Source organism: Desmodus rotundus, chromosome 1 (genome assembly GCF_022682495.2).
Source record: "Desmodus rotundus isolate HL8 chromosome 1, HLdesRot8A.1, whole genome shotgun sequence".
In the NCBI taxonomy this organism is placed as follows: domain Eukaryota; kingdom Metazoa; phylum Chordata; class Mammalia; order Chiroptera; family Phyllostomidae; genus Desmodus; species Desmodus rotundus.
The window spans coordinates 2,664,447-2,690,754 of NC_071387.1; the positions used below are offsets into that span (position 1 = coordinate 2,664,447).

A 26,308-nucleotide genomic window follows, 5' to 3' on the forward strand; every position below is an offset into this window, starting at 1 on the left:
GGCAGGATGTTGTCTGGAAGCGGGTTTGCAGGTGTGGTTAAGTTGTGGGGGAGGGTGACAAGTTATGGGGGAGGATGATAAGACCCCTGGGACCGGCTGTCCAGAGGCGTGGCTCGGGCACTCAGGTGGGGACTCTCTGTGGGACTTGGTGGGGCTCAGCCTCTCTGGACGCTGACACCTGTGTCCCAGCTCCGAGTATGCAGCCCCACCCCCGCCTGCGTCACCCTGGCCTCGGCATCCCCCCTTGCCCTCCCACACCCAAGAAGGAGGCTGGGAGGTGGGATGGGGACAGGGGCCCCACGTGCCACATTTACTTTCTGTGGAGGCAGAGTGACAGGCCCTGAGGGCGCCTCTGGGTGACGTGTATTGACAGCCCCATGTGCCCCTCACCCTCTAGGATGTTCATGTCACTGGAGGCCAGTGACATCGGGAGCCTGCAGCCCTGGGTCCGAGGAGCAGAGGTCAGAGCACTGGAGCAGGCGAGGGCGCAGCCGAGGCTGGGGCGCCATCCTGTTCCTGCTGCCCGAGCCCCTGTCACCTTCTCCTCCCACCCCTAACACCCGCCGCTGCCTACCGAAGTGCCAGTGAAGTTGGTGTCCTGGGGACCGATGGGCAGGGCTGGGGGCCACCAAGCAGCAGGTTCCTGGTGATGCAGGAGTGGCTGAGGGATGACCGATGGCACCTCAGACGAGTGTCCAGAGCCTGTGGTGGTGGCCCCTTGTACCTGGCCAAGAGCGGGTTCCTGGCCACACAGCAGGCTGTCATTGGTCCCCTCCGAAGAGCGATAACCACCCTCTATTTGCTGAGGCTTGGCCAACAATGGCCACTCTGCCACTTGTCTACAAGACCCCGCGCTGGCAGCCTGCTGTCTCCCACAGCAATGGGCAAGGCCCCCAGAGCTGCTCTCCAGAAGTAGAGTCCCCTGCCGATGTGCTCAACACCTATGGCCACTTGTGTGTCTGCCTGGTCTGGCCGTGGTGTCCGGGAACTCAGCAGGCAGCAGAGGGGGCAGGGGAGGCAGTGGCAGTGAGGCGGGTGTGCCCCCTCTGCCCTGCTGGCAACAGGGACGTGGCTGAGTGCTGAGTTCCTCACGTCACATGGGGACCCACAGGCTGGGTGGTGTGTCCTCAGGGTCTCACCTGGGACGTGGCAGTGAGCCATCCTCCTGCCGGCCTAGATCCCCTCACAGGCGCCCACATGGGGTCCCCACCTCCGCTCCCACTGCCAGCCTCTGCCACCCCTCCCCACGCCCTGACCTCGGGGCCCGTCCCTGTCTCTCCTGTCACTCGCACCCTAGCCTACCGTCTGTCCTCATCACAGAGGCCACACCTGAGAAGGGCAGTCACAGGAAAGACATACTACCATGATGGAAGGAATCCAGCAACGGAGGGAAGGAGGAGACATCACAACCAGGTGGGTTCAATCTGGAAATGCAAGGCTGGCTCAGCTGCTGGGAACCAATCAGGGTGCTTTATCACCCTGAGCGTGGAGGGAGAACCCCATGGTCTTCACCATGGCTGCAGACAAGGCCTCCGGTAAAATTCAACATCTCTCCACGAAGGAAACTCACACCCTGCAGAAGAAAAAGGGTGTGCTGTCCACCGGACTCGGGGCTACAGGGCGCCCAGAGCAACGGTCACCTCGTGGTGAAGGGTCACAGCTTCCCTTCCTGGGTCCAGACCAAGGTGCCCGCCATCCCCTCTGCCATCCAGGCTGCCCCTGGTCCTTCCAGGAAGGGATGCATGGGAGGTGAGAGGCAGCGAGATTCACTGGGAAGCGTGAGCCTGAGCTGTTTGCAGACGAGGGGTGGTGCGTGGAGAAGACGCAGAGTCGCCCGCAGAGGCGTCGTTCGGCTTGCTGAGTTCACGGGATCTGCACACACACTGTTGCTATATACGTGTGCGATGTGTGATCAGGGGATGTTATGTGCAGTGCAGTGAAGAAAGATTGAGTGACCAGGAATAAGCCCAGCAGAGCCGTGAGCTTCTGTGGTGGCAGCTGTCAGCTGGCATTCAGGAAGCGCCTGATTTTCCAGCCGCACATGCACACTGGGGCTGGGGGCGGGGCCTTGCTCCTGGTGCTCAGTCCTGAGTCCCGGCCACCTGATTCTGGCCGGCCCGTGGCAAAGAGGAAGACGAGGGCACCACCTCCCTGGCCCCTCGAGTCCTGCCTGGTGGTGCCTGTGCTGTCATTGCACCAGCCAGTGCGAGTCACCTGGACAAGGTGTCCCCAAGGGCGCCTGGGATAGAGAACCAGAGACGGTGGGGGTGGGACGCTTGCCATGGAAACAGGGCAGTGGGTTGTCTCTGAGGTGGGACCAGAGACAGGGGTCCGGATTTCAAGACGTTCCCCTATGCAGAGTGAGCACTCAGTCTGGGGCCTCGGGTTCTGTGTGTCAATGGGAAAAGCATTTGGGGGGCCTGTTCTTGCACGATCCGCTGGTGCCTCCAGGACCCTTGCTTCTTGGGGTTGTGGTGCCCAGGGTCTCTGCACCCTCTGGTGACCTATCTCCCTCGCGCCCCTGAGAGCCTGGCAGAGGTGGGCGGGGGCCCCCTCGAGGTCACTCTCCCCGACACCTGGCACAGGCTGGGTCCCAGGCCACCTGCAGCTCCAGAAGCAAGAGCAGGTGCAGGGCCAAGTGAAGGCTGGCGCTGGTGGCAGGAAGAGTCCCTTGCTGGAACCCCAGCTCTGGCGCACAGGTTCTGAGCCATGGGCGCTGGCCCCTCCTGCTGCCTCCATGGGGCATGCTCACCATTTCCTGGTGGTGTGGGGTGAGTGGTATCCCCCAGAACTCACGTCTATGCCAATCTCTGAGTGTGACCCTATATGGAATAAGGGTCTTTGCAGATCTAGTCAGGGAAGATGAGGTCATGCCAGATTAGGGTGGGCCCTGAATCCAGCGAGGGACATCCTCATGGGACAAAAGGGGACAGAGTCGTGGGTACCACAGAAGCAGGGGCTGGAGTGACTGGTGCTGCCTCAGCTCCCCCCATCTCCACCCCCTCCCCCTCCCCCTCCTGCTGCCCTGCGGCTTCCTGGGGCTCGGCTGGCCTGTTTCCTGTTGGTTCCTGAGCAGGACGGGGCCTGGCACCCTGGAATGGCAGCGCCTGGCTGCTCCTGTGTCCCGGCCCCTGAGGAAGGGGTGGGCGTCTCACCCCTTCTCAGAAGAGGCAGGGCGCAGCCCTGACCCCCAGTCACACGAGTCTGTCCATGGGGATCCTCCTCGTGGGGGGGCCCCATGGTGAGCACTCTTCCCCCGAGAAAGATCCTTCTTCAGCGACTTCCCAGCCACGAGCACCACCCAGGGCCCAGGTGACCTCGGCCAACCGCAGACATTTGCTGTGATTTATGTGTCGGCAGGTTCGGTTTGCTCATTACCTTCCGGCCTCCCCAGGGCTCATGGGTACCAGGGCAGGACTGCAAGCACGGGGCAGCCGGTCACTATCGAGGCCACAGCATAGCTCTGCCCGAGCCAGGGGCTACACCTGGGCTGGGCCACGCCACCTGGGCTGGGCCATGTCAACTGGGCTGGGCCATGCCACCTGGGCTGGACCACACTGAGCTGGGCCACGCCACCTGGGCTGGGCCACGCCATCTGGGCTAGTGGTCAGGCCGAGGCTGGTCTGGAATCACCAGTGGGCCCAGATGACCTTTGCCTCCCTCACACACACCCCCAGACATAACCTTTACCCTCAGTGACCGGAAGCACCTTCTTGCTTTTCTTTACATTTCGCCACCTCATTTACATTCCAATCACCACAGTTTCATCTTATGTGTTTTTGAAACTTATAAAAATGGTATCATGTAGGGCATATTCCTTTGTGTCTAGCTTTTTTGTGCAATATTGTGTTTGTAAGATTCATCTGTGTTCCTTTTTAAATTTATTTTTTATAGTGATAAAACATACATAACAATGTAATAGCGACCATCTCCACCCCTGCTCGGGGCACAGCCCAGCGGCATCAGGGACAGTCACACTGCTGTGCAGCCGCCACCACCGTCCTCTCCAGGACAGTCCGTCTTCCCACACGGACGCTCTGTCCTTGAGAAACCCCCACTCCCACCCCTCCCTCAGCCCCGGCCCCGCCGTGGGCTCCCTGTCTCTGCGGGTCTGCCTCCTGCAGGGCCCGCGTGTGAGTGGGGCCATAAATACACGTCCTCCTGTGTCGTTTCCCTCAGCACGACGTCCTCCAGGCCCGTCCGTGTGGTAGCCACTGTCAGGCCTTCCCTCCTTCCTGGGGCTGAACGCCGTTCCCCCGTGTGCACGGCCACATCTGGTTGCCCCGCTGCCTGCGCACGCACACTGGGCCGCTGCCCCCCTCAGCTGTCGTGAACGTGGGACTTCCGGTTGTTTATGCCCAAAAGTGAAATCGCTGGCTCAAGTAGGAATTCTGTGTTCAATGTACTGAGAAGCTGCCGTACTGTAGCCGCAGCGGCTGCACCCCTTTATGTCCCCACCAGCGGGGGGTGGACCAGTGTTCCGATGTCCCACACTCTCAGCGACACTCGTTTCCTGTGGGGCAGGTGCGTGCGCAGTGGGAGAGCCAGCCTAATGGGTGTGAGGTCATAGCTTGTGGTTTTGACTTGCGTTTCCCTAATGGCTGGTGTGTCGAGCATCTTTCCGTGCGATGATTGGCCATTTGCATGTCTTCTTTGCAGAAATGTCTGCTCAAATCCGTTGCCCATTTTTGATGTTTTTTTGTTATTGAGTTATAAAAGTTATTGATACGTACGTTCTGAATGATAACCCATGATCAAATACAGGGTTTGCAAACTTCCTCCCATTCTGCGGGTTGCAGTTTTACTCTTGATGCAGAAAAGTTCCTGATTTTGCTCTAGTCCAACTTACCTATTTGTTGTTGTTGTCCATGGCCTTTGCTTGTGGTGTCATATCCAAGAACTCGTCGCCAAATGCACATCGTGATGCTTTCCTCTCTGTTTTCTAAGAAGAATTGTGCAGTTTTAGCTCTCATGTTTGGTCCACTTTGAATCCACATTTGTATATGGGGCCAGGTAAGAGTCCCGCTTCATTCTTCTGCGGGTGGATGTGCAGCCGAAGGCCTGCCCTTTCCCCATGGGGTGGTCATCGACACACGAGGAAAGTCATCCGTGTGCTGGAGGTTTCTTCCGCCCGCTGTCCTACTCCAGGGCCCACAGGTCTGACCTCGGCCAGCACTACACAGTCTCGTTGTGCAGCTTTGCAGCAAGTCTGCAAACCAGGTCTGTGTCCTCAGCTTTGTTCTGTCTCAAGGTCATTTGGGCGATTCAGGGTCCCTGAGACCCACCTGAATCTCAGGAGGTGCATTTCTGTGTCTGGGAGAAGCTTAATAGGTTGCTGCCGGGACGGTGCTCCGTCCGCCTGGGTCTTCCATGCCCTTCCGCAGCGTTTCATGGTGATCAGGGTGAGGCTTTCACCTCCTGGGTCAAGTTTGTTCCTAAGTATTCTACTGTCTTTGCTGCTCTTGTAAATGCATTCTTTTCAGAATTCCCTTTCAAGTTGTCATCGACCCACCGCAGGCTTGGTGACAGTGACGGAAAGAGGCTGCTGCAAAAATGCTGACTTTAAAAATGCCAGAGAGGCAGGGAGGCCGGCTGCCAGGAAAGAGCGGCTGAGTGGACCGGGGCCAGCCTGTCACGGGGCAGAGCGGGTGGAGGTGATCCAGCTCGGCGTCACATGGTGCTTGTGGGGGGGACCCTCCTGGCCGCTCCCAAGATGCTGAGCTTCCTCCACCCTGGAGTTAATCGTGCTGAGTGAGGGGCCCATGCTGGTCCCACCAGAGGGGCTCCTGGGTCCACATGTCCTTGGCTGGGAGCCTGGGCCAGGTCTGCTTGAGGAACCGCTCACCCGGGCGCCCTCTGGTGGTCTTCCCAGGTAGGGCTGCCAGACCCCTGGCAGGCCGTCCAGGTGAGCTCCAACTTAGGACAATGGGCAATCACTTAGAACAGCACCGCCGGCCGGCTGTGGTTTTGTTTGCTGAGTCTGGCAGTCCCACCCCAGGGGCCCCTCTCTACAGTCCGACCTGCCCCCACCCCCGCCATCGGTGGTCCCCCATTCTGAGGGACCTTCTGTGCAATGTCCCTGCATCTGTCTGGCTGCCTTCCCTTCAGGCCCCAGCTCTGGTCCCCGCTGTATAACCCCGGGAGGTGACCCCAGAATGTTGAGCTCAGCACCTTGTACAAAGCAGCCTTCGTGGGGTGCAGGTCGAGCTGAGAGAATAAGGGACAAATGGGACAATGGGCCTGGGGCTCCGGGGCCTGACATGCCTGGGTGGTAGGCCAGGTCCCTAGTGGGGGACATGAGAGAGGCAACCGATCGATGTTTCTTTCCCTCTCTCTCTCCCTCCCTTCCTCTCTCTAAACATAAATAAAAAATAAAATCTTTAAAAAGAAAACATGACCCAGGTCACACAGCTGGTCGGTGGCCTGGGGCTGGAGGGGAGGTGCAGGCACTGGAGAGCCAGAGGCCAGGGGAGTGAAGGGTTTGTATTTCCGAATGGGAGGACAGCGGGGGACTAGGCAGTGTCTGCCCCCTCGGGAGGACGGGATGGAATGGACGCGCGAAGGGAGAATCGACAAGGAGACCGAAAACAAACTGAAAAATGGGCAAAGGGTCTGAAGGGGCAGCCCCCAGAGGAGGTAACACAGGGACTCAGCCACATCAGAGCCAGGTGGATGCAGGGGTTGGGTGTGCGTGGAGGACAGGTGTGCCCAGGGGACGGGTGTGTGCAGGGGACTGGTGTGCAGGCGCAGGTGCATGGGCTGCACAGCCCGAGGCCAGGCTCTGGGGGCCTGCAGGGCCGCACGTGCCCCGCAGGGTCTGGACATGCACTCAAGCTGCCCCAGACCTTGAACCCCATTGACCGCCTGCCTTGTGCAGGGACAGTGCCAGGCCCTGCGGTGACACTGCTGGTACAGGATGGGAGATCCTTGCCCACCCCTCTCTCATCCCCCACACCAGCCCCCAGTGCCGCACTCCTGGTGTAGCTGGACAGAACTGGGCCGTGAAGCGCACGGTGGGTTTGAGACCTTGCAAGACCCATTTTCCTGGCGCCCTACACCCACTTCTTCCTGGGTGTGCCTGTGGGCCCCTGGGGTCTGTGACCAGGCCCACACTTCCCTCCTCCTTGGCGGTCTCCTAGCAACCAGCACCTGGACAGATGTGGCGCAGCATAATCGGCAGCATGCACGGGGCCCGAGCTTCGCAGGCAGCACTGGGCTGTCCCCACCCAGGGTTTTGTGCCTGAAGGGAAGGGATTTGTGCCTGGTGGGCAGACAGCGGCCGGCTTGGATGGTTCGCTGCTCTCAGACCCCCCAAGCGGGACCTGTCTCCACTGGCCCCCTCAGGGGCGGCACGCTGCCCGCAGCTGGGAACGCCACGGCCTGTCCCCTCGTGTGTCTTGATGGAAGGGCGGTGACAGGACAGGCTGTGCCACATCCTCTTTCACAGGAAAGAGACCATCTTTAATCGTAGCTGGGAGGGTGAGGTTAGATAGCAAGGGGAACTGGCCCGTGTCCGCGCCCCTGGCTGCTGCGGTGACTTGGGGTCTCTTCCGTTCCCTGTCCTCGAACAGGCATGCTTGCTCCGGAAGGCACAGATTCTCCGCTCTTGTCAGAGTCGTTTGCTGAGGTGTGACCTCCGCTGCCCCAGGTGCCAGCAGCGGTGACTGTGGTGCCCTCGTGCCCCACGCAAGTCTGCTCCACCCTGAGCCCTGGACCCTGCGGCCGGGCTCCCCTGCCCACCACCCAACCCAGAAACCACCAGACGTTTCCCGTCCATGGGGGTCTCTGGGTTGGGTGGGGCTGCAGGAGCCCACAGAGCAGCCCCGGGCCCAGCCCCACACTGCACTCCACAGCCAGGCTCACATGGCCAGGGCCTGGGGCCCCGCGGCTCTGGGCTCAGCTCCCCCTGTGCCTCTTCGTGGGCAGGGGTGACGCAGCTCTGTGGTCCCAGGGTGTCTTCACACACTGCCAGCAGCTGCCTCCTAGGGTCCTTCTGGGCGGACCTGACACATGCCAGCTTCCTGCACCAGCAGGCCACGGCTGAGTGGACAGCGGCCAACACGTCCCCTGCCACAGCCCAGCAGGCAGGACCAAGGTTCCAGACAGGGAGCTGGAGGCCTGGCTGGCTGTGAGAGTGCTAGGGGCCCCCAGCTCACCACCTGCCCACAGGAAGTTGCTCCATCTGGCCGTCTGGCACCCTGGAAGGGGCCCAAAGCTCTCCACCCCTCACTCCAGTCTGGAAGGGGACCGGTGCCTCGAGCCCTGGCCCTGCAGCAGCCAGACTCAGCTGTAACAGGCAGACCCTGGGGCTGGGGGTTGCACTCTCCCAGCACCCGAGAGTGTGACCACGAGGGGGAACCCCCCAGAGTCTGGGGCTGACCCCAGCCACGACTGTCCGGCCCATGTCCTCATCCTGTGGATTTCCGGGGCAGGGGGGCATGGGGAGGGTGCTCACCTGTGGAGGGAGGAGCAGGGCCAGCCGCCCTCCAGACTGGGGGTGCCCAGGGCCAGCAGACCCGCCTCCTCGCCCTGCCCAGCAACCCCACCCAGCGCCCAGGAGCATGAGCAGGAGGTTTGGTCCCTGTTCCAAGGGGGGGCGGGGAGACAGAGGGAGCCCTGGGTTGGGGGAGAGAGGCCCAGAAGGCAGGGCAACGACGAGGCGGGCATTGGGGCTGAGTCGGTGCCGCGGCGACAGGGAAGGAGCCTGTTCGTGTGTCCTGGGCGAGCTCTGAAGGAAGGACACACACTTCCTCGCTCACCGTATATTTTGAGATCATCGTAGGCTCCCGTAAGGTCATGAGGACGGACACAGAGGGACCCCTGTCACCCTTCGCCACCCCCACGTCAGCATGGTGCCCCCAGATGTGTCCAAGTTCGAACCCCAATGTCGGCAGCTGTGCACGAGGCTTAATTTGGAAACAGTCTTTGTGGGTGTGATTACAGTAAGGCTCTTGAGATGAGACCTTCCCACACCGTCCAGCCCTCCGTCCAGGGACAGTGTCCTTATAGAAGAAAGAAGATGAGAGACGTGGACACAGAGGAGAAGGCGTGTCACCGTGGAGACTGAGAGTAGAGGGGTGGGGCCACCAACCCAGGGATGCCTGCAGCCACCAGAAGATGTGAGAGGCAGGAAGGACCCTCCCCGCAGACTCCAGAGGGGCGGGGCCCTGGGACACCCAGATGCCAGTGTTCTGGGACTCAGAACTGTTGTTCTGAGTCACTCAGAGTGTGGCCATTGGTGCCAGCAGCCCCGGGACAGTCATGCAGGATGGGGTTCAGGTTTGCTCCAACCCTGCCCCTTCCCTCCGGAAGCCGGCACATCCCCTGAGGGCTGTGCTGGGAGCTGTGTCCCCACAGTCCCACCAGCCTCCCGCTGCCGCAGCGCCCACACTCCCAGCAGAGCTCACGCACCGATGCGGCAGCCGGGGTCTCCTCTACCTCTTGTATTTGGTGCACGGATCTGGGGAGACAGAGCTGTCTCAGATGGGCCTTGCTGGGGTCTCCTCCTCCCCCAGACCCTCGGGCTCCCTGTGCCGGGCCGTGCTGAGCCAGGAGCACCCCCATAGCCCCTCCCTGGAAGCCGTAGCCCCTACCTTGGTTGCTCAGGTTGATGATGTTTTGTGGCCCAAGTCCGTATCTCTTGCAGATTTTCTCGAATCGGGCCAGGAAGCTGGGGCCCAGTTCTGACAACCGTCCTGAGGACAGAACAGCAGGCTGGGGTCCCTCGGGGGCTGTTGGGGACGATGTGCAGGGACGGTCTCTGGGGGCCTGGGCAGCGCTGAGGCTGAGGGGGGTGACTGCCTGGGCCGGGGCCACTACCACCACACGATGGAACTTGTCTGTGGGGACAGTGGTGGCGGGAACCTGGGGCATGGCGGGACCCCCAGCAGGTGGGGCCTGTCTTCGGGGGAGGGGACGCAGGAGGCAGACAGGCCTCCGGGAGGCGGAGGTACCGTAAAGTGCCAGCACTTTGGTCTCAGTGCCGTTGCTGACGCTGTGGAGGTAGAAGGTGATGTACAGCCTGTAGTCAGTCTCCCAGAGCAGGACCCTGCCGTTCCCCTTGTCTGCGGGAGACACAGCTCAGAGAGGCTCTGCCCAACACCGTCCTGGCACCTGCAGGTGGGGTGCTGGGGAGCCGTGGGGCTGAGGGGGTGGGTGGCAGGCCAGCCAGGTCTCGGCAGGAGGGCAGTTGGAGCCCACGGTACCACTCAGAGGGCCCCATCCTCCACGGCCCCTCCAATGCCCACCTGCCTGGGGGACAGAGCCGGGGCCTTTCCAACAGGAGGCTGGAGAGGCCCCTGGGGTTGCGTGCCAGGCTGGGTCCTCTCACTTGGGCTGAAACCATCCAGGGATCCCCTAAAGTCCCCTAAATCAGAGCTCGCTGGGAAATGGCCACGGCCCCGAGGACCGACACCCACTTACAGTCCAGGGTGTACTCCCCGTTCTTGTCGGTCTTCTCGCAGACCACGGCGGCTTCCACGCAGTCTCCGAGCAGCCTGAGAGTGGGGTGGGGCAGGCAGGGGGTCGGTAGGTCAGCCGGCCCTTCCCCGCCCCACCAGCTCCCTCTCCCTCGCCTCCATGTGCAGCGCTCCCAGAGTCAGAGGCTGCGGTGGGGCCGGCCAGGCGGCTGACCTGGGCGGCACTCACATGAAGTGGAAGGAGAGCTTCAGGCCACCGTTGTCCAGGCTTTCGATTTTTTGGATGAAGACCCTCAGGTCCCCGTTTTCCTCGATCCGCGTCATGTCGTCTGAGGCCATGGAAATAGAATGCCAGACCCCTGAAACCTGCCGACAAAGGCGCCCATGGGCGGGGGGCCTGCAGGACGCCTGTGGGACTCCTTGCACCTTCAGGGCCAGAGGGTCTCCCCTCCGGGGCCAGACCCCTGGGCCAATGGCTCCCAACCAGGGCCAACCTCTGCCCTCCAGTGACCCGTCTTTCCTCCAGGGACCTCCTTGGCCCTCCTAGGCTGCCCTCGAAGCTGGGGAAGGAGAGGCGGCCCCCCAGGACCAGCACCCTTGTCACAGGGCAGAGACTGCTGGGGGAGGGGGCAGGTATCCAGTGCCCAGACCCACCTTGGCCATGTCATAGTTCCTGCGCACGACGGATCGCAGGTTGAGCTCCTGGGCGGAGACCAGGCTTGGCAGCAGCAGCAGCAGCCGCCACAGCGCCATCCCTTCGCTGGGCGCCTTGCCCATGGCCCCCCTTTATTCCCCTCTGCGCTACGGTTTCCGGTCCCCGCAGCTCTGCCGTCCTCGCTACACCTCCTGCACACAATGGGAGTGCAGCCAAGGGCCCGGTGCCGCCCCCACGGCTCACGATGTCCAGCCAGCAGTGGGCTCGCTCTGCAACCCGCTTGACTGAGCATCCAGGGGTGTCAGAAGCGACAGAGGGAAGTGGGACAGGAAGGACAGTGGCATCCGGCGCCCCGGGCCACAGCCCCCACGCCCCGCGGAGGCCATGGGTGATGCTGGGGCCTCACTGGTCTCTCCAGGTGGCCAGGCAGTCTCCCCAGGGCCCAGCCGGCCCCTTCCGGCCGGCCTGGCCTGGGTGCGCCCATCCGGGTGCATTTCGGCACTCTGTGTGGCCAAGCGTGCAGGACGCTGCATGGGGCGCCCTGGCCTCAAAGACATGACCGTGCCTTTGGGTGGAACTCCGGAGAGTCCTGGAAGCGGTACCTCCAGAGGCTGTGGGGCCAGGAGGAGACACTTGGGGTTAGGAAGTTAGGGAAGAAGACGGGCGTGAGGGCACACGGGTGCTGGCCCGTGCTGCGCCCTGTCCCCACCCTGATGGGGGCACCAGAGCTGGGATGGGAAGCCCCCCATCTCTCCGTGCTGTGTCCGGACTCAAGGCAGGCTGGTGGTCATGTCGGGGGCCGAACTGGACAGCCCAGACACTGGACACCTAGTTCTATTTTAAACCCAGAGCAGAGTTCACGTGTAGGTCTCTGTCTTGCTTATTGAGCACCTGAGGTGCTCCAGGTGCGGGGTTACAGTGACGCCCCGTCCCAGCAGGACAGCAGGTCACCCGCAGACAGAGGAGGGATAATGGTGGTGACGAGGACCCAGCTGCCTCCCCCACCTCCTGGCCGACCCCTGGCCTTCCCGTTGTCCTGCTCTGCTGTCCCTGCTGTCGTGGATGTATGGACGGTGGGTGGGTGGATGGCGGAGGGATGGTGGGCACATGGGTAGATGGGTGCCTGCGTGGATGGATATTGGTGGTGTAGGACTGTCCCCAGACACCGATGAAAGGGGCTGAGTTGTAACATAGAGAGTCCGGGGCTTCTCGTGGGTGTTACTGCCAGAGAGAGAGCCTGGCCTTCAAAAGCGCCTCCTGTGGTGACCTCTCCAGACCCGACCCAGCCTCAAGAGCAGGCTCCCTTCCCGGTGGCCTCTGCAGGCCAGGGACAGCATGTGGTCACTGCTCCTCGTGCCCCCACACACCGACGGGACCCACGTGGCTGCGTCATCTCTATGATCGGAGAGAGGAGTGCTTAGAAATCACTCTGAAAAGCAGAAGGAGGGCTGAGCTCTCTGGGGGGAACTGGACATCATCTGGGACAGGAAGACAAAGGCACCCCACCTGCCATCAGGCGCAGAGTCACACACAGCCCCACACAACTCTCCCCGGAACGAGGGGACAGCAGAGGAAACAGCAAAGGAAATGAAAAGCTCACTCACAAGTATCCTTTAATGATTCAAAGGCACGAAGGCCATCATCTGCAGCCGGGAGAGGCCCCCGCCAGCCAGCCAGCATTGTGACCGGCTACCCGCTCGCGTCATCAAAGGGCCTGCTGACGTCACCCCCCGCGGAAGCCCCAGCCACCCAGGAGTGGGGCAGTGAGACCAAGGGCAGACACATGGAAGCCTCCGCCCTCGAAGGGCCTTCACGGGTGTCTCCCACGTCACTGTAACCGAGGTAAAGGGACCCCTCGGAGGGATGTGGGAAGTCTGGCTGATGTCGCTGTGGCACGCTGCGGGAGGGTCCCATCCTCCCCACCCCTGTGGCGTTTCTTCAACATCACGTTGGGGGAGCGGGAGCCCTGCCAGGGCAGGCAGCAGGGGGTCGTGCCCCAGAACTGCCCAGGAGAGGCACTACACGAGCCGCCTTTGTCACGCCCAGTTTTCCGGCAGCCATGTCACAGGCGTGTTAAAAAAAGCAGGAGAATTAATTTCCGTAACGTGTTTGTATGTAGTTCCGTAGACCCAGGCCCTATCGCTTTGCATTGATCGATATAAAATTAGAGACGAGACCTTTAAGCTCTTTTGCCTTCCAGCCCAGGGTGTCTGGTCGGCTCACGGCGCCTGTCTAGTCAGGGCAGCCACGGATCCCGCGCTCCAGGCTGTGTGGTGTGAGTGGATGCCAAAGGGTGGGCACAGGCGGCAGGAGCTTGCTTGTCACCTGATCGCTCGGGAGTGGGCCACCAGGAGCTCACACACCGCGAGGTGGCCTGGCCCCCACAGACCTGGGAACAGGACCCAGCGGAAAACCCACCCGGGCGGGCGCTGGGCCTGACCGAGGCCTATGTCATAATGTCACGCCCCTGACTCAGAACCAGTCCCAGGCACAAGCATCTGCCCCTGGGAGCTCACGGGCGCTCAGACAACAAGGGCAAGCGGCCAGCCCTGGGGACAGGTCACACCCTCCCACCCAGGAGGACCCTCAGCAGGAGCCCGCTCCTGTCCCGAGCTGCACAGCAGACAGATTCACTGCATGTCTGTTCTTTTCTTTTCTTAAAGATTTTATTTATTTTTAGACAGAGGGGAAGGGATGGAGAGAAAGGGAGAGAATCATCAATGTGTGGTTGCCTCTCACAGGCCCCCTTCCGGGGACCTGGCCTGCAACCCAGACATGTGCCCTGAGTGGGAATCGAACCAGCGACCCTTTGGTTCACAGGCTGGCGCGCAATCCACTGAACCACACCAGCCAGGGCTCACTGCATTTCTTTTATGCAATGAAGTGTCACTAGCTGGGTGTGCTCAGTCCCCAGAAGGGCTTCCAGAACAGGGGTTCTGACCCCAAGGCCGAGCGCCCGGGGCCCGACCCTGGTGTCTGCAGGTGACCCCCTTGCAAGAAGGTGGCAGAGGTGCAGCACCTCCTGTTCGAGCCAGACTTCTGCCTCCTTTCCCTGCAGATGAGAACGGGCCCTAGGAGGAAGCTGCTGCTGCTGGCCTCACTGCTGCTGGTGCTGCTGCTGGCGGAGCGCCACTGCAGGTAACTGGGGCACGGTGACGGGCGGTTGGCCAGCAGCCACACTCCTCCCGCTGGGTTCTGCCCAAAGACGCCTCAGCGCCCCTGACACTGACGAGACGTCGCCTTGTCTGGGTGGGACAAAGTTCTCGCATGTTGGTGCTTTCATCTTTAAACACTCAGCAGTTCGTCCCCGGGTGTGGTCCGGGTGCCGGGGGGCCCAGGCCACGAAGCACCATGTGGGCCCCAGCCAGGACCCTGGGAGAGGGGCGGCTGAGGAAGCCGCAAGCTGGGCCTGTGTTACTCACAGGCATCACCGTGACAAGCATCATATGTGTTGTCGGTAACAGGGGGCTGGGGGGTGACGGGGGGTCGGGTGTGGGGGTGCCAGGGACTGTCTCTACAGCCTTTCCCTGTGAAACTTCTCTAACAGCAAAGTGTGTTAAAAAAAAAAAAAAGACGTGGAAATAAAGTAAAATAGGTTAACGATGAAAAATAACGGAAGTGAACGCCAACCCCACGGCTCGGCTCCCTGTGTGACACGTGCCTCTTCCCGTGGATGCCACCTGAGGAGGGGTCGTGTTGCCGCAGGGTGGAGATCAGCTCTTTGAGGACAGTGACAGGCTCTCCTCGCCAGGAGGGGGTTGAGGGCCACACGCATCCCCAGTGTGGGCTCGGCTACGCGCCCACGCGGCAGCTTCCTCCTGGCACCTTCCTCCTGGCACGTGTAGGTGCTCATGGTTATTTGCTTAAAAAGTGAGTGAATAGCTCCGGTTGGTGTGGCTCAGTAGATTGAGCACCAGCTTGTGAACCTAAAGGGTCACCGGTTTGATTCCCAGTCAGGACACAGGCCTGGGTTGTGGGCCAGGTCCCCAGTAGGGGGCGCTTGAGAGGCAACCACACATGGATGTTTCCCTCCCTCCTCCTCTCTCCAAAAATAAATAAATAAAATCTTTTTTAAGAAAGTGAGTAAATAGGTGGATCTGAATTTTAAACCGGTAGTGTTCAAATTCACAATGGAAGCGTGTTTCCATTTAAAGAACGTCATTTACTGACGGGGACGACACATTTAGCCAATAAAGCTACAGGATACTGAGGTGCCACCTGCTGCTGATAAACAATGAATCCTCAGGGGCAGCTGTCGCCTGGCACCAATGGGGACAGCTTCAGGCAAAGACACTGCTTGGTGTTTATCTTAAGCCCAAGAGGACCAGGAGCCCTTGGCGCCTGACCGTCCTCCCGTGGGAGAGGCCTGTCGCTGCCCAGTCTGTGCTCCAAGACCCACACGCTGGGAGGCAGAACTGCCGGAGCCAAGTGGTTCCGATGGAGGCGGAACAGGAGGGACAGAAAAGCAGAGACTGGAATGCCAGGGCACCCAGTGTGGGCTTCCTGTCGTGGGCCAGAAACTGTCTACACATGTGTGTGCTTAGTAGGTTAGCACGTGTGTACCGTGTGTGCATGCCTGTGCATGCCTGTGCGTGTGTGTAGTGGGGAAGAGACAGGACACGAGAGGGCAGCATTGTGCCACTTCAGCGAAGGGCGGCCCCAGGAGATGGGGGCCAGGCTGCCGTCTGGCTGACGTCACAAGCAGCTGGGAGGGCGTCTGTGGACAGAGCTCTGCGGGCAGTGGGCGCCTGGGTCTGCAGCTCTGTGGCGAGCAGCCGTGGGCACGGTTTCGTGTGAGGCGGCTGACCTCTCGCTCAGGGGGCCTGGTTTGGAGGCCACTGGACATGTGAGAACGTGGTTTGGGCTGAGAGGCCGGCTGGCGGTGGCGGGCGGTGGGGAGAGGTGTGGTGTGAACCACTCAGGAGTCACAGACGGCACCGGCCTCGTGGAGCAGCCGCGCTGTGGTCTCGCTGCCCTCCCCCACCCGGGACCAGGCTGGCTCTGCTGTGGTTGAATGTCTCTCTCGTGGGCGACGGCTCCTTAGGTCAGGCACCCCCCACTCCACCCAGGAGTCCACCCAGCAGTGCTTCCGGGGGACCCCTGGAGTTCACAGCACCGGCATCCTAGATGGAGGGTGACTTTTCAGTAAGTCTTCCCTTTGTCACTTCACGTTTTTTGTGATGTCTGTCCCCGAGCAGTTCGGGTTTCGGTGGTAACTCCTGGGGAACCCGATGACATACTGTGACTACTGACACTTCCGATCGTGTCAGGAAGGTGCTCCTCCATTCTGGCTCCTCCGTGTCAGCCCCCCCAGGGCAGGGGCAGTGGGGCTGTGCGTTCAGCCATGGAAATGGTGCCAGGAAGCCCGCCAGGCCACGGGGCTCGGCAGATACTTGTGAATGGTGGATTACGTGCTAACTCGGTTTCCCTCCGCACGCAGGCACCGAGCAGGAGAGCTCCAGCTCTCAGACTGGTTCCACCCCAGGTAAGGACACCGCAGTGGCCCCTACACATGAGGTACAACTCCGCTGGGCTGGTGGGGTGTTTCCCAGTCCCGAGGGCTTTCTGTGTGACCATCCAGTCATCTGCAAATAGGAGAGTCCATGTTTCCTTCCCAGTCGGATGCCTGTTCCTTCCCTCACCGTATCGCCAGGGCTGGACAAGGGCAGGCAGCCCTCCTTGTCCCTGATCCTGGGGACGAAGCATTCAGCGGGGCGGGACTTCAGCTGCAGGATTCTGTAGCTGCTCTTTGTCACGAGAAGCTCGTTCCCCTCTATTCCTCTGTTTCTGAGAGGTTGTCTTTTTGACCACGAGTGGGAGTTGCACTTTTAGGGTGCTTTTATTCCGTGCCGGTCGAGACAGGCTCACGACGGGAGGTTGCACCGGATGGTTTCAATGGTCGACCAGCTTTGTGTCTTGGAAGTCCTGCTATTACTTTGTTATTGAACACAAACCGAACGTCTCTCTCCCTTTCTGGAGTGGCCTGTTCATTTCTGCTGCATTGCAAAGATGGACTTAAAGCATGAGGAGCGAGGTTAAATAAAGTCATCCCAAGACCTTGGAGGAGAGGGGGAGGGAGACAGCAGCATTCGTGGGGAGGCCAGGCCGGCTGCCGGCCACGCTGGCCTCAGGTGTCGATCCGAACCGAAAATGTGCTGCTTCGGCAGAGGCAGCCAGAGCTGGAAGAAGGTGGGTCCTGGGCCCCGAGGGCCGGTGACAAAGGCAGAGGCTCGCTGGGTCTCCCACGCTGACTCTCTCGGACCAACTCTGGCATCTGCGAGTCACTCGATCCATCTGTGCCTCAGTTTCCCCCCACATGCAGAACAAGGTTCGTGGCAATGCCCACGGCGGCGGGCCCGGCAGGACTGGATGAGCAATGTGGCGCCCTTCCACACGGCACCCGGCACGGGCACGGGCGTGGTGAGCACTCGCTGCTGGAGTCAGCGGCCTCTGTAGCCGCCGCAGTGAACACAGGACCGCTCGCTGCACCTGCCTCTCCTTCACCCCGCAGGAAACGGCCTGACGTCGTGACGACCACACGCTGGCTGGCTCCTGTCATCTGGGAAGGCACCTTCGACAGGCAGGCCCTGCGGAGGTACTACAGGACGCAGAACCTCACCGTGGGCCTGGCTGTCTTTGCCGCCGGCAGGTAGGGGCCGTGCGCTTTGGCACTTTTTTAGTGTTGCAAAAGCCCTAGAAGCACCCAATGGCCCTTCTGCCTCCAGAGAGTTGCTCGTGCATCCGTAACCACTGTTCCTGGGGGGCCTGGCCCTCGCCCCCACCTTTGCTGGGTCCTTAACTTTTTACTAACGTCCATTTAGCACTTGCTTCTCCCCCCAGCTGCTGTCCCCAAACTCTGAAGGCTTTTCTCAGGCCCGGGTCACAGCAGGCGGCTCCACTCACCTGCAGCTCAAACTCCCGCCCCCTCCCACCGCCACACCTATACCTGCACCGCGTCCCGAAGCACCGACGACTCTCTCGCTAGACAACCCGCGTGACTACACGTGTGCTCCGGGAAATAAGTGCCTTCCCGCACTTTTGCAGGACTGCCGACCAGCACCTGGAGCTCTTCTTGCGATCGGCCAACAAGCACTTCATGGCCGGGTACCGGGTGGTCTTCTACGTCATGGTGGACGACTGGTACCAGCTGCCGCCCCTGCAGCCTGTCCCCCTGCACACATTCAGGGTCTTGACCATCAGACAGGACATCTGGTGGCCCGACTTCAACCTCTTGCGCATGAAGAACCTGGGCGAATACATCCTCAGTCACATCCAGGGGGAGGTCGACTTTCTCTTCAGCATGAGTGTGGACCAGGTCTTCCAGGGCGACGTCGGGGTGGAGGTCCTGGGCTCGGCCGTGGCCCAGCTCCACGGCTGGTGGTACTTCAAAGACAGAAGGAGCCTCCCCTACGAGCGGAGGCCCGGGTCCGCAGCCTGCATCCCGTTTGGGGAGGGGGACTTCTTTTATGACGGCGCCTTGGTGGGGGGCACGCCGTCGCACGTCTTACACCTGGTCGAAGCGTATCTGACAGGCGTGGCCCACGACCTGAAGCGCGGGCTGAACAGCACCTACGAAAGACACCTGAACAAGTACTATTTCCTGCACAAGCCCTCCAAGTTGCTGTCGCCAGAGTACAACTGGGACGCGGTCTTCTCCCCGCCCCTGCAGGTGCAGCGCGCCAAGGTGCTGCAGCGCGCCAAGAGGGGCCTGTGACCGCCAGCCCCACGCACAGGCCGCCGCCCCGGCCCATCCGCAGACAGGGAAACGCACAGCCGTCCGACAGAAGCTTTCTTCCTCGCGATTTTCAGCCGCCCAATTTGGCCGAAGCAGGAGAGAGAACAAAAGGGCGGTTATTTCGTGGTTATCCCACGGTGGTGGTGTATGTATTGTAGGTAGCCTGGAAATGATTCTGGAGGCATAAGGCGGTTTTTTCAATGGAGAAAGACTCCAGTTCAGAGAGAATGTATGGTATATGCGCCAAGGGCCAAAGACGGCACGCAGAGGAAGGAATAAACACTCGGGGGCCGACTCATGAGTACAGCACCCGTTTCTCAGTCTCGGGCTGCTTATTGCTGTGTCGGGCCTGACGGGTGTCGTTCCATTCGCAGTGGGACTGGATGGGGCGGACTTTCTGCCAGATACATTGATCTCAAGTTCACTTTTTGAAGTTATAGGCATTTTATTCCTGTTTTATTTTGTTAAAGATTTTATTTACTTTTAGAGAAAGGGGAAGGGAGGGAGGAAGAAAGGGAGAGAAACATCTATGTGTGAGAGATACATCAATCACTTGCCTCTCACACGCCCCCTACTGGGGACCTGGCCCACAACCCCGGGCAAGTTCTCTGAGTGGGAATTGAACTGGTGAAGTTTCAGTTTGCAGGCCGGCACTCAATCCACTGAGCCACACCAGCCAGGGCATTTTATTCATGTTTTTAACGAGAGCTGTGCACAGAGCTCTGTGGAGGCCCAGTGGAGGGGCCACGAGGGATGGGAAATCCTTAAGAGCGGAACTGCGTCCTTAAGCTGCCGGGATCCCCCAGGGAGAGGAGACGGCGTGGGGCTTCTTTCACAAGTCCAAAAGCGCTTGAAGTGACAAAGACTCGGGCAGCCGGAGCGCCATGGTGGCTCAGGACTGGAGGATCCAAAGTCACATCACGGTGCTCTTCGCAGCCCTCTTCGATGGCGTGAGAACAGTGGAGTAAGGGGATGTCCCCCGAGTTCACGTGTGGAACCCCTAAGCCCCCAGGATCTCAGAATGGGGCTGCCTCTGGAGGTGGGGTATGTATAGAGGTGACTAAGGTGAAATGAGGTCACTGGGGTGGGCCCCAGTCCAATGGGGATGGTGACCTTATAAGAGAGGGGATGAGGGACGACTTGGTGAGGACACGGAGGAGACAGCCGTCCGCACACCCAAGCAGAGGCCTCGGAGGGGCAGCCCTGCCACACCTGGCTGGTGGGTGTCCAGCCTGCAGGACGGGGGACGGGAACCTCTGTCGTTGCTGCCGCCTGTGGGTGGCACTCTGCCTGAGCGGCCGAGCTCACTCATTCGGAAGGCATGGGAATCTTGGCAATAAGACACTGAGATAGTAAGGGACATCAATGGTCCCTTTGACATCGGAGCCGGGGGCCAAGGACAGTCAGGGTTTGTGATGGGACCTGCGTCCCTTCCCTAGGGACTCCCTCGTGTTTGCATCCATCAGCTGACAGTAAGCGGGGTCTGGTCCGTCAGGTCCCCCGTACCCACCGGCAGCGTTCAGTGGGGGCTGGCTGTGTGTGGTCTCAGACATGACACACACACACGGTCGGATCCACTGAAAACATTCATTTCAAGTGTCACTTGTGTTCGGTTTTGTTGATGCTGTGTTCGATGCCCCAGCGTTTGAAGTTTCAACGGTACCGTTTTTCCCTTGAGTCTTGCATCCATCTTGCCCAGCCCAGCCCAGCCCAGGTTTCGGGGTGGCAGGCTTTCGAGGTTTCCTTTGATTCAGAATTCATCAGGAATTGATTTTAAGCTAATGTGCATAGCGAGATATCTAATATTATTTTCCTCCAAGTGTCCCTGCCATTCCCCTCCATGCTGTTACGGAATAAAGAATGACTTTAACCTGGGCCACCTGTATAAGCAGTGACTTAGAGACTGGTTTGTATTCGTTTCCCGACCTGCCGTCCAGTGTCCAAGGTCTTCCTTTCTGTCCCTGAGCTAACGCCACGCGGTTTTAGCCCTGCCATCCGATGTTGGTTGTTGGAATGGCAGATCTGTCAGCGGCAAAAACGGCCCCAGGATGTTGCCCGTGATTGGGGTCGGACTGGACTTCAGTTCAGCCCCCTTGGAACTTGAGTTCTGGCTAAGAAAGAACTCGGGGCCGAGACTCAGACTGTAAGCGGACGTTTATTTAGAAAGTCACAGAGGCAGATGGGCTCAGGAAGCGAGTGAGAGAGAGACACAGGCCTGAGAGATGAAAGAGGGGGAAGAAGTTCGAGCATGCTCCGAGAGAGAGCAAGCAAGTGCGCAGGCGCCCTGGGGAAGGAAGAGGGGGGTGCTGGGTGGGCCCCTAGCCTGAAGGCTGGCATCTGGAAGACCAATGAACATTCATCCACTTCCCCTGTGTCTCCTCAGCGTCTGGTCTCTGGTCTCCACTTACAGGTCAGCGCCGGGGCAAGGGGTCACTGGTCATTGCAGCTGGCCCTGGGGGCAACCCTGGTGCCCCTTCACCTGGCTCTGCCACTTCTCTGGGCCTGGAGCTGAAGCCCAGCTGAGGCCCAGACGTCCTCTCCAAGGGCCACTGCCTGAGGACGTGGTCCTGCTGGGCCTCGAGGCTCTGCCTGTTGCTCGGCGCCCGGGACTCTGGCCCTGGTGACCCCTGCACCCAGCCCACGGCCCCTGCTCTGCACATGCCCAGCACGGATGCATTTGCATGGCTCCTCTCTAAAACGCTTCAAAACTTCTGCTGCTCCGCAGGGAGCGGAGGTTCAGGTTTGCAGTTGGGGAAAACACCCTGTTCAGAGGTGGTCGATCGCCTCCGTGTGCAGGTTAACGTGAGGAGTGGTAAATGTTTATGGTGCGACGGCTACACCTCCAGCTAATCGGATGGGCAGGCGTCCCTTACTCTTGTCTTCTCGGGTTTGCCGGCTCCCAGGGAGCTGCCGTGCTGGGAGCAGCCGCTCCTCACCGCCCTGCTCAGACGCAGACGCAGACGCGGGCGCTGCCTGGCGCCCCGGGAGCCTGGCCCTGCGGAGGGCGTGTCTGGGGCAGGAGCTGGTCGTACCTGTCTCCCTGGGGTTTGCGGACTGCAGTGTGGAGGCCCCGACCCCGTTTCCTGAGCCCGCCCGGCCCGTGGGTGGCCCCTGGCGCCCCGAGCAGAGTTGGGTGCCCTCCACCCAGCTCCGCCTTTGTAGGCCCGACTCCCTGGGGGCGGGGGGGGGGGGTGACCTGTTTCAGCTCACCACGTGCAGGTGTGCAGGCCTGTATTTACCTCGCTCTGCTGGGGAGCACGGTCACTCAGTGCCCCTCTGACCTGGGCAGGGACGGTCCCAGGGACGGTCCCAGGGCAGGCCCCGGGCGAGGCAGGTCAGAGGAGTGCCAGCCTGGCTCCTCACAGGGTCACTGTCCCCTCACAGGGTCACCGTGACTCGTCCGCAGGACCTCAGTGCTGTGCCCCAGGCCACCTGCCTGTCCTCCCCACCCAGAGTGTTCTCAAGCCCGTGGGCCCCTCAGTCATGGGTTGGCAGGCCTGGTGACCACAGCGAGGGAAGGGCAACGAGTGTGGGGTGGGCCCAGGTGGGAAGGGCTCCTTGGGTAGCAGAGGGGTCGGAAGGCATGTGCTCAAGCGGGGGAGACGGGGCGGGGCGGGGAGCCCCAGGTGTGGCCCTGACCTAGGCATCAGGTGGGGGACACTGGGCTGTGGAGAGAAAAGAACAGGTGGGATTCTAAGGTGGTCGTCCATTCATCTTGGAATCAGTCCACCCACCCATCAGCCAGTTGCGCACGCAGCACAACCACCGTCCTCACTGGGGCGACCGTGCCGGCTGCTGTCCAGTACCCCCGATGGCAGCCCGTCCCGTCACAGCCCCCCGTGCCCTCTCGATGACCCCCAAGACCCTCCCTCCCCAGTCCCTCTGCTCCTGCCACGAGCCCGAGAATTCCGCCCCCAGGCAGCCTCCCTTGCCTCCCCTCGGCTCCTCTCGTGCCCCGGAACATAGCCTGGTCCCCCACCCCCACCCACAAGCACTCCACAAAATAATGACGTCAGAGAACCAGTGTCCCGTGGGGCCTGCACTAGGGCTGGCGAATGTGTCTTGTTCCACAGGCATCCCACACTCCATAACAGTGCCTGGCCTGTGTGCTTGTTGATCTACTAAATGTTCCCCGAGGGAGAATATGCAGGGAATAGAGGGCACCCCCCATCTCCTGCTCCCGGCTATGTGACCTTGGTCTTGCCTCTGAACTTCTTGGAGCCTTGGTGTCCACATTCACAGGAGGGAGACACACTGGTGCCCCAGTCACCACATTTAAGGGGACCGTGAGCTCAGGCGTCTAGGTGCCCAGCACAGGCCTGACCACACTGGGTGCTGCGGAGGCGTTTCCACCTGCTCTGGTCCTGTGGCTGGTGTTACCAGTGGGCTTCCAGGCCCAGCAGGTGAGGCTCCACACCCCGTCCGGCGGCCTGGGTGGGGGGTGGGGGCAGGGCAGCACTCACCGTCCAGGTTGAAGACAGGTGCTTCCTGCAGCTGGAATTTCCGGACGTACTCCAGGTATTTCCCAAGCCACTTGGGGTCCCCAGGCACTCTTCTGGCTGAAATCAGAGGGGCTGGTGGTGAGGGGCCCCTCCTCCCGGCTCTCAGAGCCCAAGTCTGCTGCCCGCTGGCCAGATTGGTGCCCTGGCCACAGCCCTAGTCCCCCACCTGCCCCGAGTCCTCGAGAAGCAGAGCAGGCTCAGTGGTCCTGGAAAGGGCCAGTCAGGCTCTCTTCCCCTGTCAAGGACAACCAGAAGGTCCTTGCTGCTCAGACATGGTGGCTGGCTGCCGAGTGACCTGGCAGCCCCACCCCACCCCGAGGACCCACCCCAACCTGCGGGACCAGGTGACCAGGCCCCACACTGTCTCTGACGTGCCCTGGCTCCTCCCACACCTCCGACTACTCTCAGGACAATGCGCCTCCTCCCGCCCCATGTGACTGAGTGACTGTTAAGTCCACTGCTGGAGGAGGGGTGGATCTTCCCCCCCATCTGTCCATGGAGAAGCCAACTCCCAGGACACGCCCAGCACACAGCGCAGGTGGGATGGAGAGGAGGAGGTGAGGGGTGTGTAAGTATGAGGGTGGATGGACGGGCACATGGGGCGGGGTGCAAGGCCAAGAGGCATGCGGGCACAGCACTGAGAGGGCCCCGGCCGGCCCCCCCACCCGCAACACAGGGGGCTCTGAACACAGGCCTGGGCAGACACAGGGAGAGTGCAGTGCCGGGGAGATCCACCACCTACCCAGCAGCGCCCACAGGCTGGTGACCTCGCCGCCGCCGTCCTCGAAGCGGACGTAAAGAACCAGGCTGCTGTAGTCGGTGCCCACGAAGCGGACGAGGATGCTGCCACCTCTCTCAACTGTGGGGGACAGACACCAGGCTGGTGACAGGTGACGCCTCTCTCCTCCGCCCTCAGGCCCAGCCTGCCCCGTGGGCAGCACGTGGACACTGGCACTGCCCCCACGGCCAGTTTAGGGCATTGAGAGTCCCCTCCTCCCAGCGTGGGACCCAGGCCAAGGGCTGGGCTACTCACGGGCGCCTTGGTACTGGCCGTGGAGCCCCGTTGGGTGGACGGTGATGTTGACTCCTTTGCACACCCCCTCTCCCCTGGGGAGAGAGGAAGGAGCTGGCACAGGGTTGCCCTCCTGCCCGTCCCTGTACTCCAGCCCCCGGGGTGGCGCCATTTCCACTCTGTCCTGCTGAGGTCCCTGGTGTCCCCCTGAGGCTCTAGGCTCAGCCAGGCTCCAGAGGATCACCCAGCTGGGACAGGACAGTGGGTCCACAGGGCTGGGAGGGGCTGGAGGGCTGCAGTGAGGAGTAGGGTGCCTGTCTGGGGCGGAGCCAGACCTCCCGAGAAGGGTGGGACCAAATTTGTCCTCCATCAGAGCTTTAGGTCTCGGGGTGGGGACCCAGGACTGGTGTCCCCGACTACCTGGGCCCTGTGCACTGGCCACACCTTTGGCTCCCGCCCCCAGCCTGGGGTCTTCTGTGAGGACCGCTGGGTGGCTGGGTGTGTGTCTTTCCCGCCCACCCTTCGTCAGCATCTCGAGCCCCCAGCTCAGTGACTTGTGTCCCTGTTCTAACTGCTGTCACTGTCCCTTGGGAGGCTCCTGCTCCTGAGCACCCTGCCAGGACCTCCAGGGGCCATGCTTACGTCCAGAACAAGATGAACTCCAGGTCCTGGCCCCGTGTCCCAATGGAATGGAGGGCCAGTCTCAAGGGGTCCGTGGGGGAGACCAGGTATGTGTGGCTGGCGGCCAGCCGGGCGGTGAGCCAGCGCCCCTCCACCTGCAGGGGTGCAGGCGTGGGGTGGGCGGGGCTTGCAGAGCCTGCAGTCTCAGCTGTCAGGCCCCTCCCCAGCGCTGAGCACTGCTGTGGATCACAAACCCCCGGGGAGAGAGGTGCAGGCCCATGGGCCCAGGCCGGGGCCGGGGGAGTGGTCAGCCTCCTCCCTGTGAACAGCCCCGTCAGGCCTTAACTGCCTGACACCCTCGCCCACCTCTGTCCCCTGTGTCCTGCCCGCCTGCCCCCTGAGGGAGGCTCCAGGAGACTGGCACCCACGTCCTCATCCCAGGGCCGGGTCTGGCACCCCAGCCAGCCAGCACGGTTACCTTCTGGGCATCAAAGTCCGGCTGCACGGGCACCTCCTCCAGAGTCTGCTGGGCGCTGGCCAGGCCCAGGCTCAGGGTGAGCAGCAAGAGGGCCCCTCCCTCCGGGGCCATGGCCGCAGGGGCCACAGGAGCAGAGGCTAGGCGGCTGGTGCCCTCTCTTCACACACGTCCTCCAGCAGCCCCTCGTCTCGCCCGGACTCCCTGAATGTTCCGGAATCACACCCATGGGAGTGGCACCGCCCGCCTGTGTCTAAAGGTGCACAGGGTGTCACCGAGGGGGGTGGGGAGGGTGCTGAGTGCTGTCAGGGCAGTTTGGCCACATTGCGCATTTGTCCTGGGAGCGTGGGAGGTGGGGGGAGGTCTCAGGTGTATCTGCCTGTCCCACAGGCTGGGCTCCCACCTCCCAGCCAGAGCTCCGCCTGGGAGTGCCCATCCCCCGCTGCAGTGGGGGGAGGGGGTCAGAATGCACAAAACCCAGGGCCCTTTCTGGTGGCTGCCACCTCTCTTGCCCTGGGAGCCCCTGGAACAGTCAGCCACTCTGCCACTCTAGCGGGACAGGCTTGCAGGTCATCACGGCACCCACCTGTGTCCCAGGTTGAGGTGCTGTCTGGCCCTGCCTTTCTGGGACCCACCCTCACATGTGGCCACATCTCCCATGTGGCTCTCTCAGCCCTGACACAGCTCTCCAGGGCCTGTCATCAAGAAGGTGTCCCTGCGGGGGCAAGGTAGCAGCCCCATCTTGCTCTGGGCCTTCCTTAGCCCCAGAAGGGGTCCAGCATCAGAGGGTCTCAGCAGGGGGTCCTGGTGGGAGCACAGGCATGGCAGGTGTGGTGGAGGGGTCGGTGGGGGCCTGGGCTGGGCAACTCTGAGCTCGGCTCCCCCTGCGG

At 61.5% G+C, this 26,308-nt stretch overlaps 3 protein-coding genes across 3 annotated transcripts; 1 reads left to right on the top strand and 2 right to left on the bottom strand.

Moving 5' to 3' along the window:
• Window positions 1–8,754: 8,754 nt before the first annotated feature.
• On the bottom strand, window positions 8,755–11,171 carry LCN9 (lipocalin 9). The gene is made up of 7 exons (XM_024562528.4): window positions 11,073–11,171; window positions 10,648–10,784; window positions 10,423–10,496; window positions 9,954–10,064; window positions 9,594–9,695; window positions 9,412–9,460; window positions 8,755–9,002 (listed from the first exon to the last, which is right to left on the bottom strand). The coding sequence occupies exons 1-6, from the start codon at window positions 11,169–11,171 to the stop codon at window positions 9,435–9,437; spliced, it is 549 nt and encodes a 182-aa protein (XP_024418296.1). The 3' UTR covers window positions 8,755–9,002; window positions 9,412–9,434.
• An 873-nt stretch (window positions 11,172–12,044) lies between these two features.
• On the top strand, window positions 12,045–18,787 carry GLT6D1 (glycosyltransferase 6 domain containing 1). The gene is made up of 5 exons (XM_024562527.2): window positions 12,045–12,146; window positions 14,132–14,211; window positions 16,514–16,558; window positions 17,585–17,722; window positions 18,118–18,787. Exons 1-5 carry the CDS (start codon window positions 12,045–12,047, stop codon window positions 18,785–18,787), a joined length of 1,035 nt encoding a protein of 344 aa, XP_024418295.2.
• Window positions 18,788–20,944: 2,157 nt separating this feature from the next.
• Window positions 20,945–25,655, bottom strand: LOC123479939 (lipocalin 1-like). The gene is made up of 6 exons (XM_053919390.2): window positions 25,422–25,655; window positions 24,965–25,098; window positions 24,344–24,417; window positions 24,053–24,169; window positions 23,272–23,367; window positions 20,945–22,473 (listed from the first exon to the last, which is right to left on the bottom strand). Exons 1-6 carry the CDS (start codon window positions 25,530–25,532, stop codon window positions 22,448–22,450), a joined length of 558 nt encoding a protein of 185 aa, XP_053775365.1. The 5' UTR covers window positions 25,533–25,655; the 3' UTR covers window positions 20,945–22,447.
• Between the last annotated feature and the right edge of the window lie 653 nt (window positions 25,656–26,308).

Excerpts from the sequence above, each read along its gene's own strand:
- LCN9 (XM_024562528.4), bottom strand. The coding sequence starts at position 11,171 with ATGGCGCTGTGGCGGCTGCTGCTGCTGCTGCCAAGCCTGGTCTCCGCC. Across the intron at positions 10,497-10,647 it reads AAGCTCTCCTTCCACTTCAT|GCTGCTCGGAGACTGCGTGG; the intron begins GTGAGTGCCGCC and ends CCCCACTCTCAG. Across the intron at positions 10,065-10,422 it reads CGGGGAGTACACCCTGGACT|ACAAGGGGAACGGCAGGGTC; the intron begins GTAAGTGGGTGT and ends TGTCTCCCGCAG.
- GLT6D1 (XM_024562527.2), top strand. The coding sequence starts at position 12,045 with ATGGTGGTGACGAGGACCCAGCTGCCTCCCCCACCTCCTGGCCGACCC. Across the intron at positions 14,212-16,513 it reads CTGGCGGAGCGCCACTGCAG|GCACCGAGCAGGAGAGCTCC; the intron begins GTAACTGGGGCA and ends CTCCGCACGCAG. Across the intron at positions 16,559-17,584 it reads TCAGACTGGTTCCACCCCAG|GAAACGGCCTGACGTCGTGA; the intron begins GTAAGGACACCG and ends TTCACCCCGCAG.
- LOC123479939 (XM_053919390.2), bottom strand. The coding sequence starts at position 25,532 with ATGGCCCCGGAGGGAGGGGCCCTCTTGCTGCTCACCCTGAGCCTGGGC. Across the intron at positions 24,418-24,964 it reads GAGTTCATCTTGTTCTGGAC|GGGAGAGGGGGTGTGCAAAG; the intron begins GTAAGCATGGCC and ends CTCTCTCCCCAG. Across the intron at positions 22,474-23,271 it reads ACCTGTCTTCAACCTGGACG|CCCAGTGTCCCCCACCTGAT; the intron begins GTGAGTGCTGCC and ends TTCTCTCCACAG.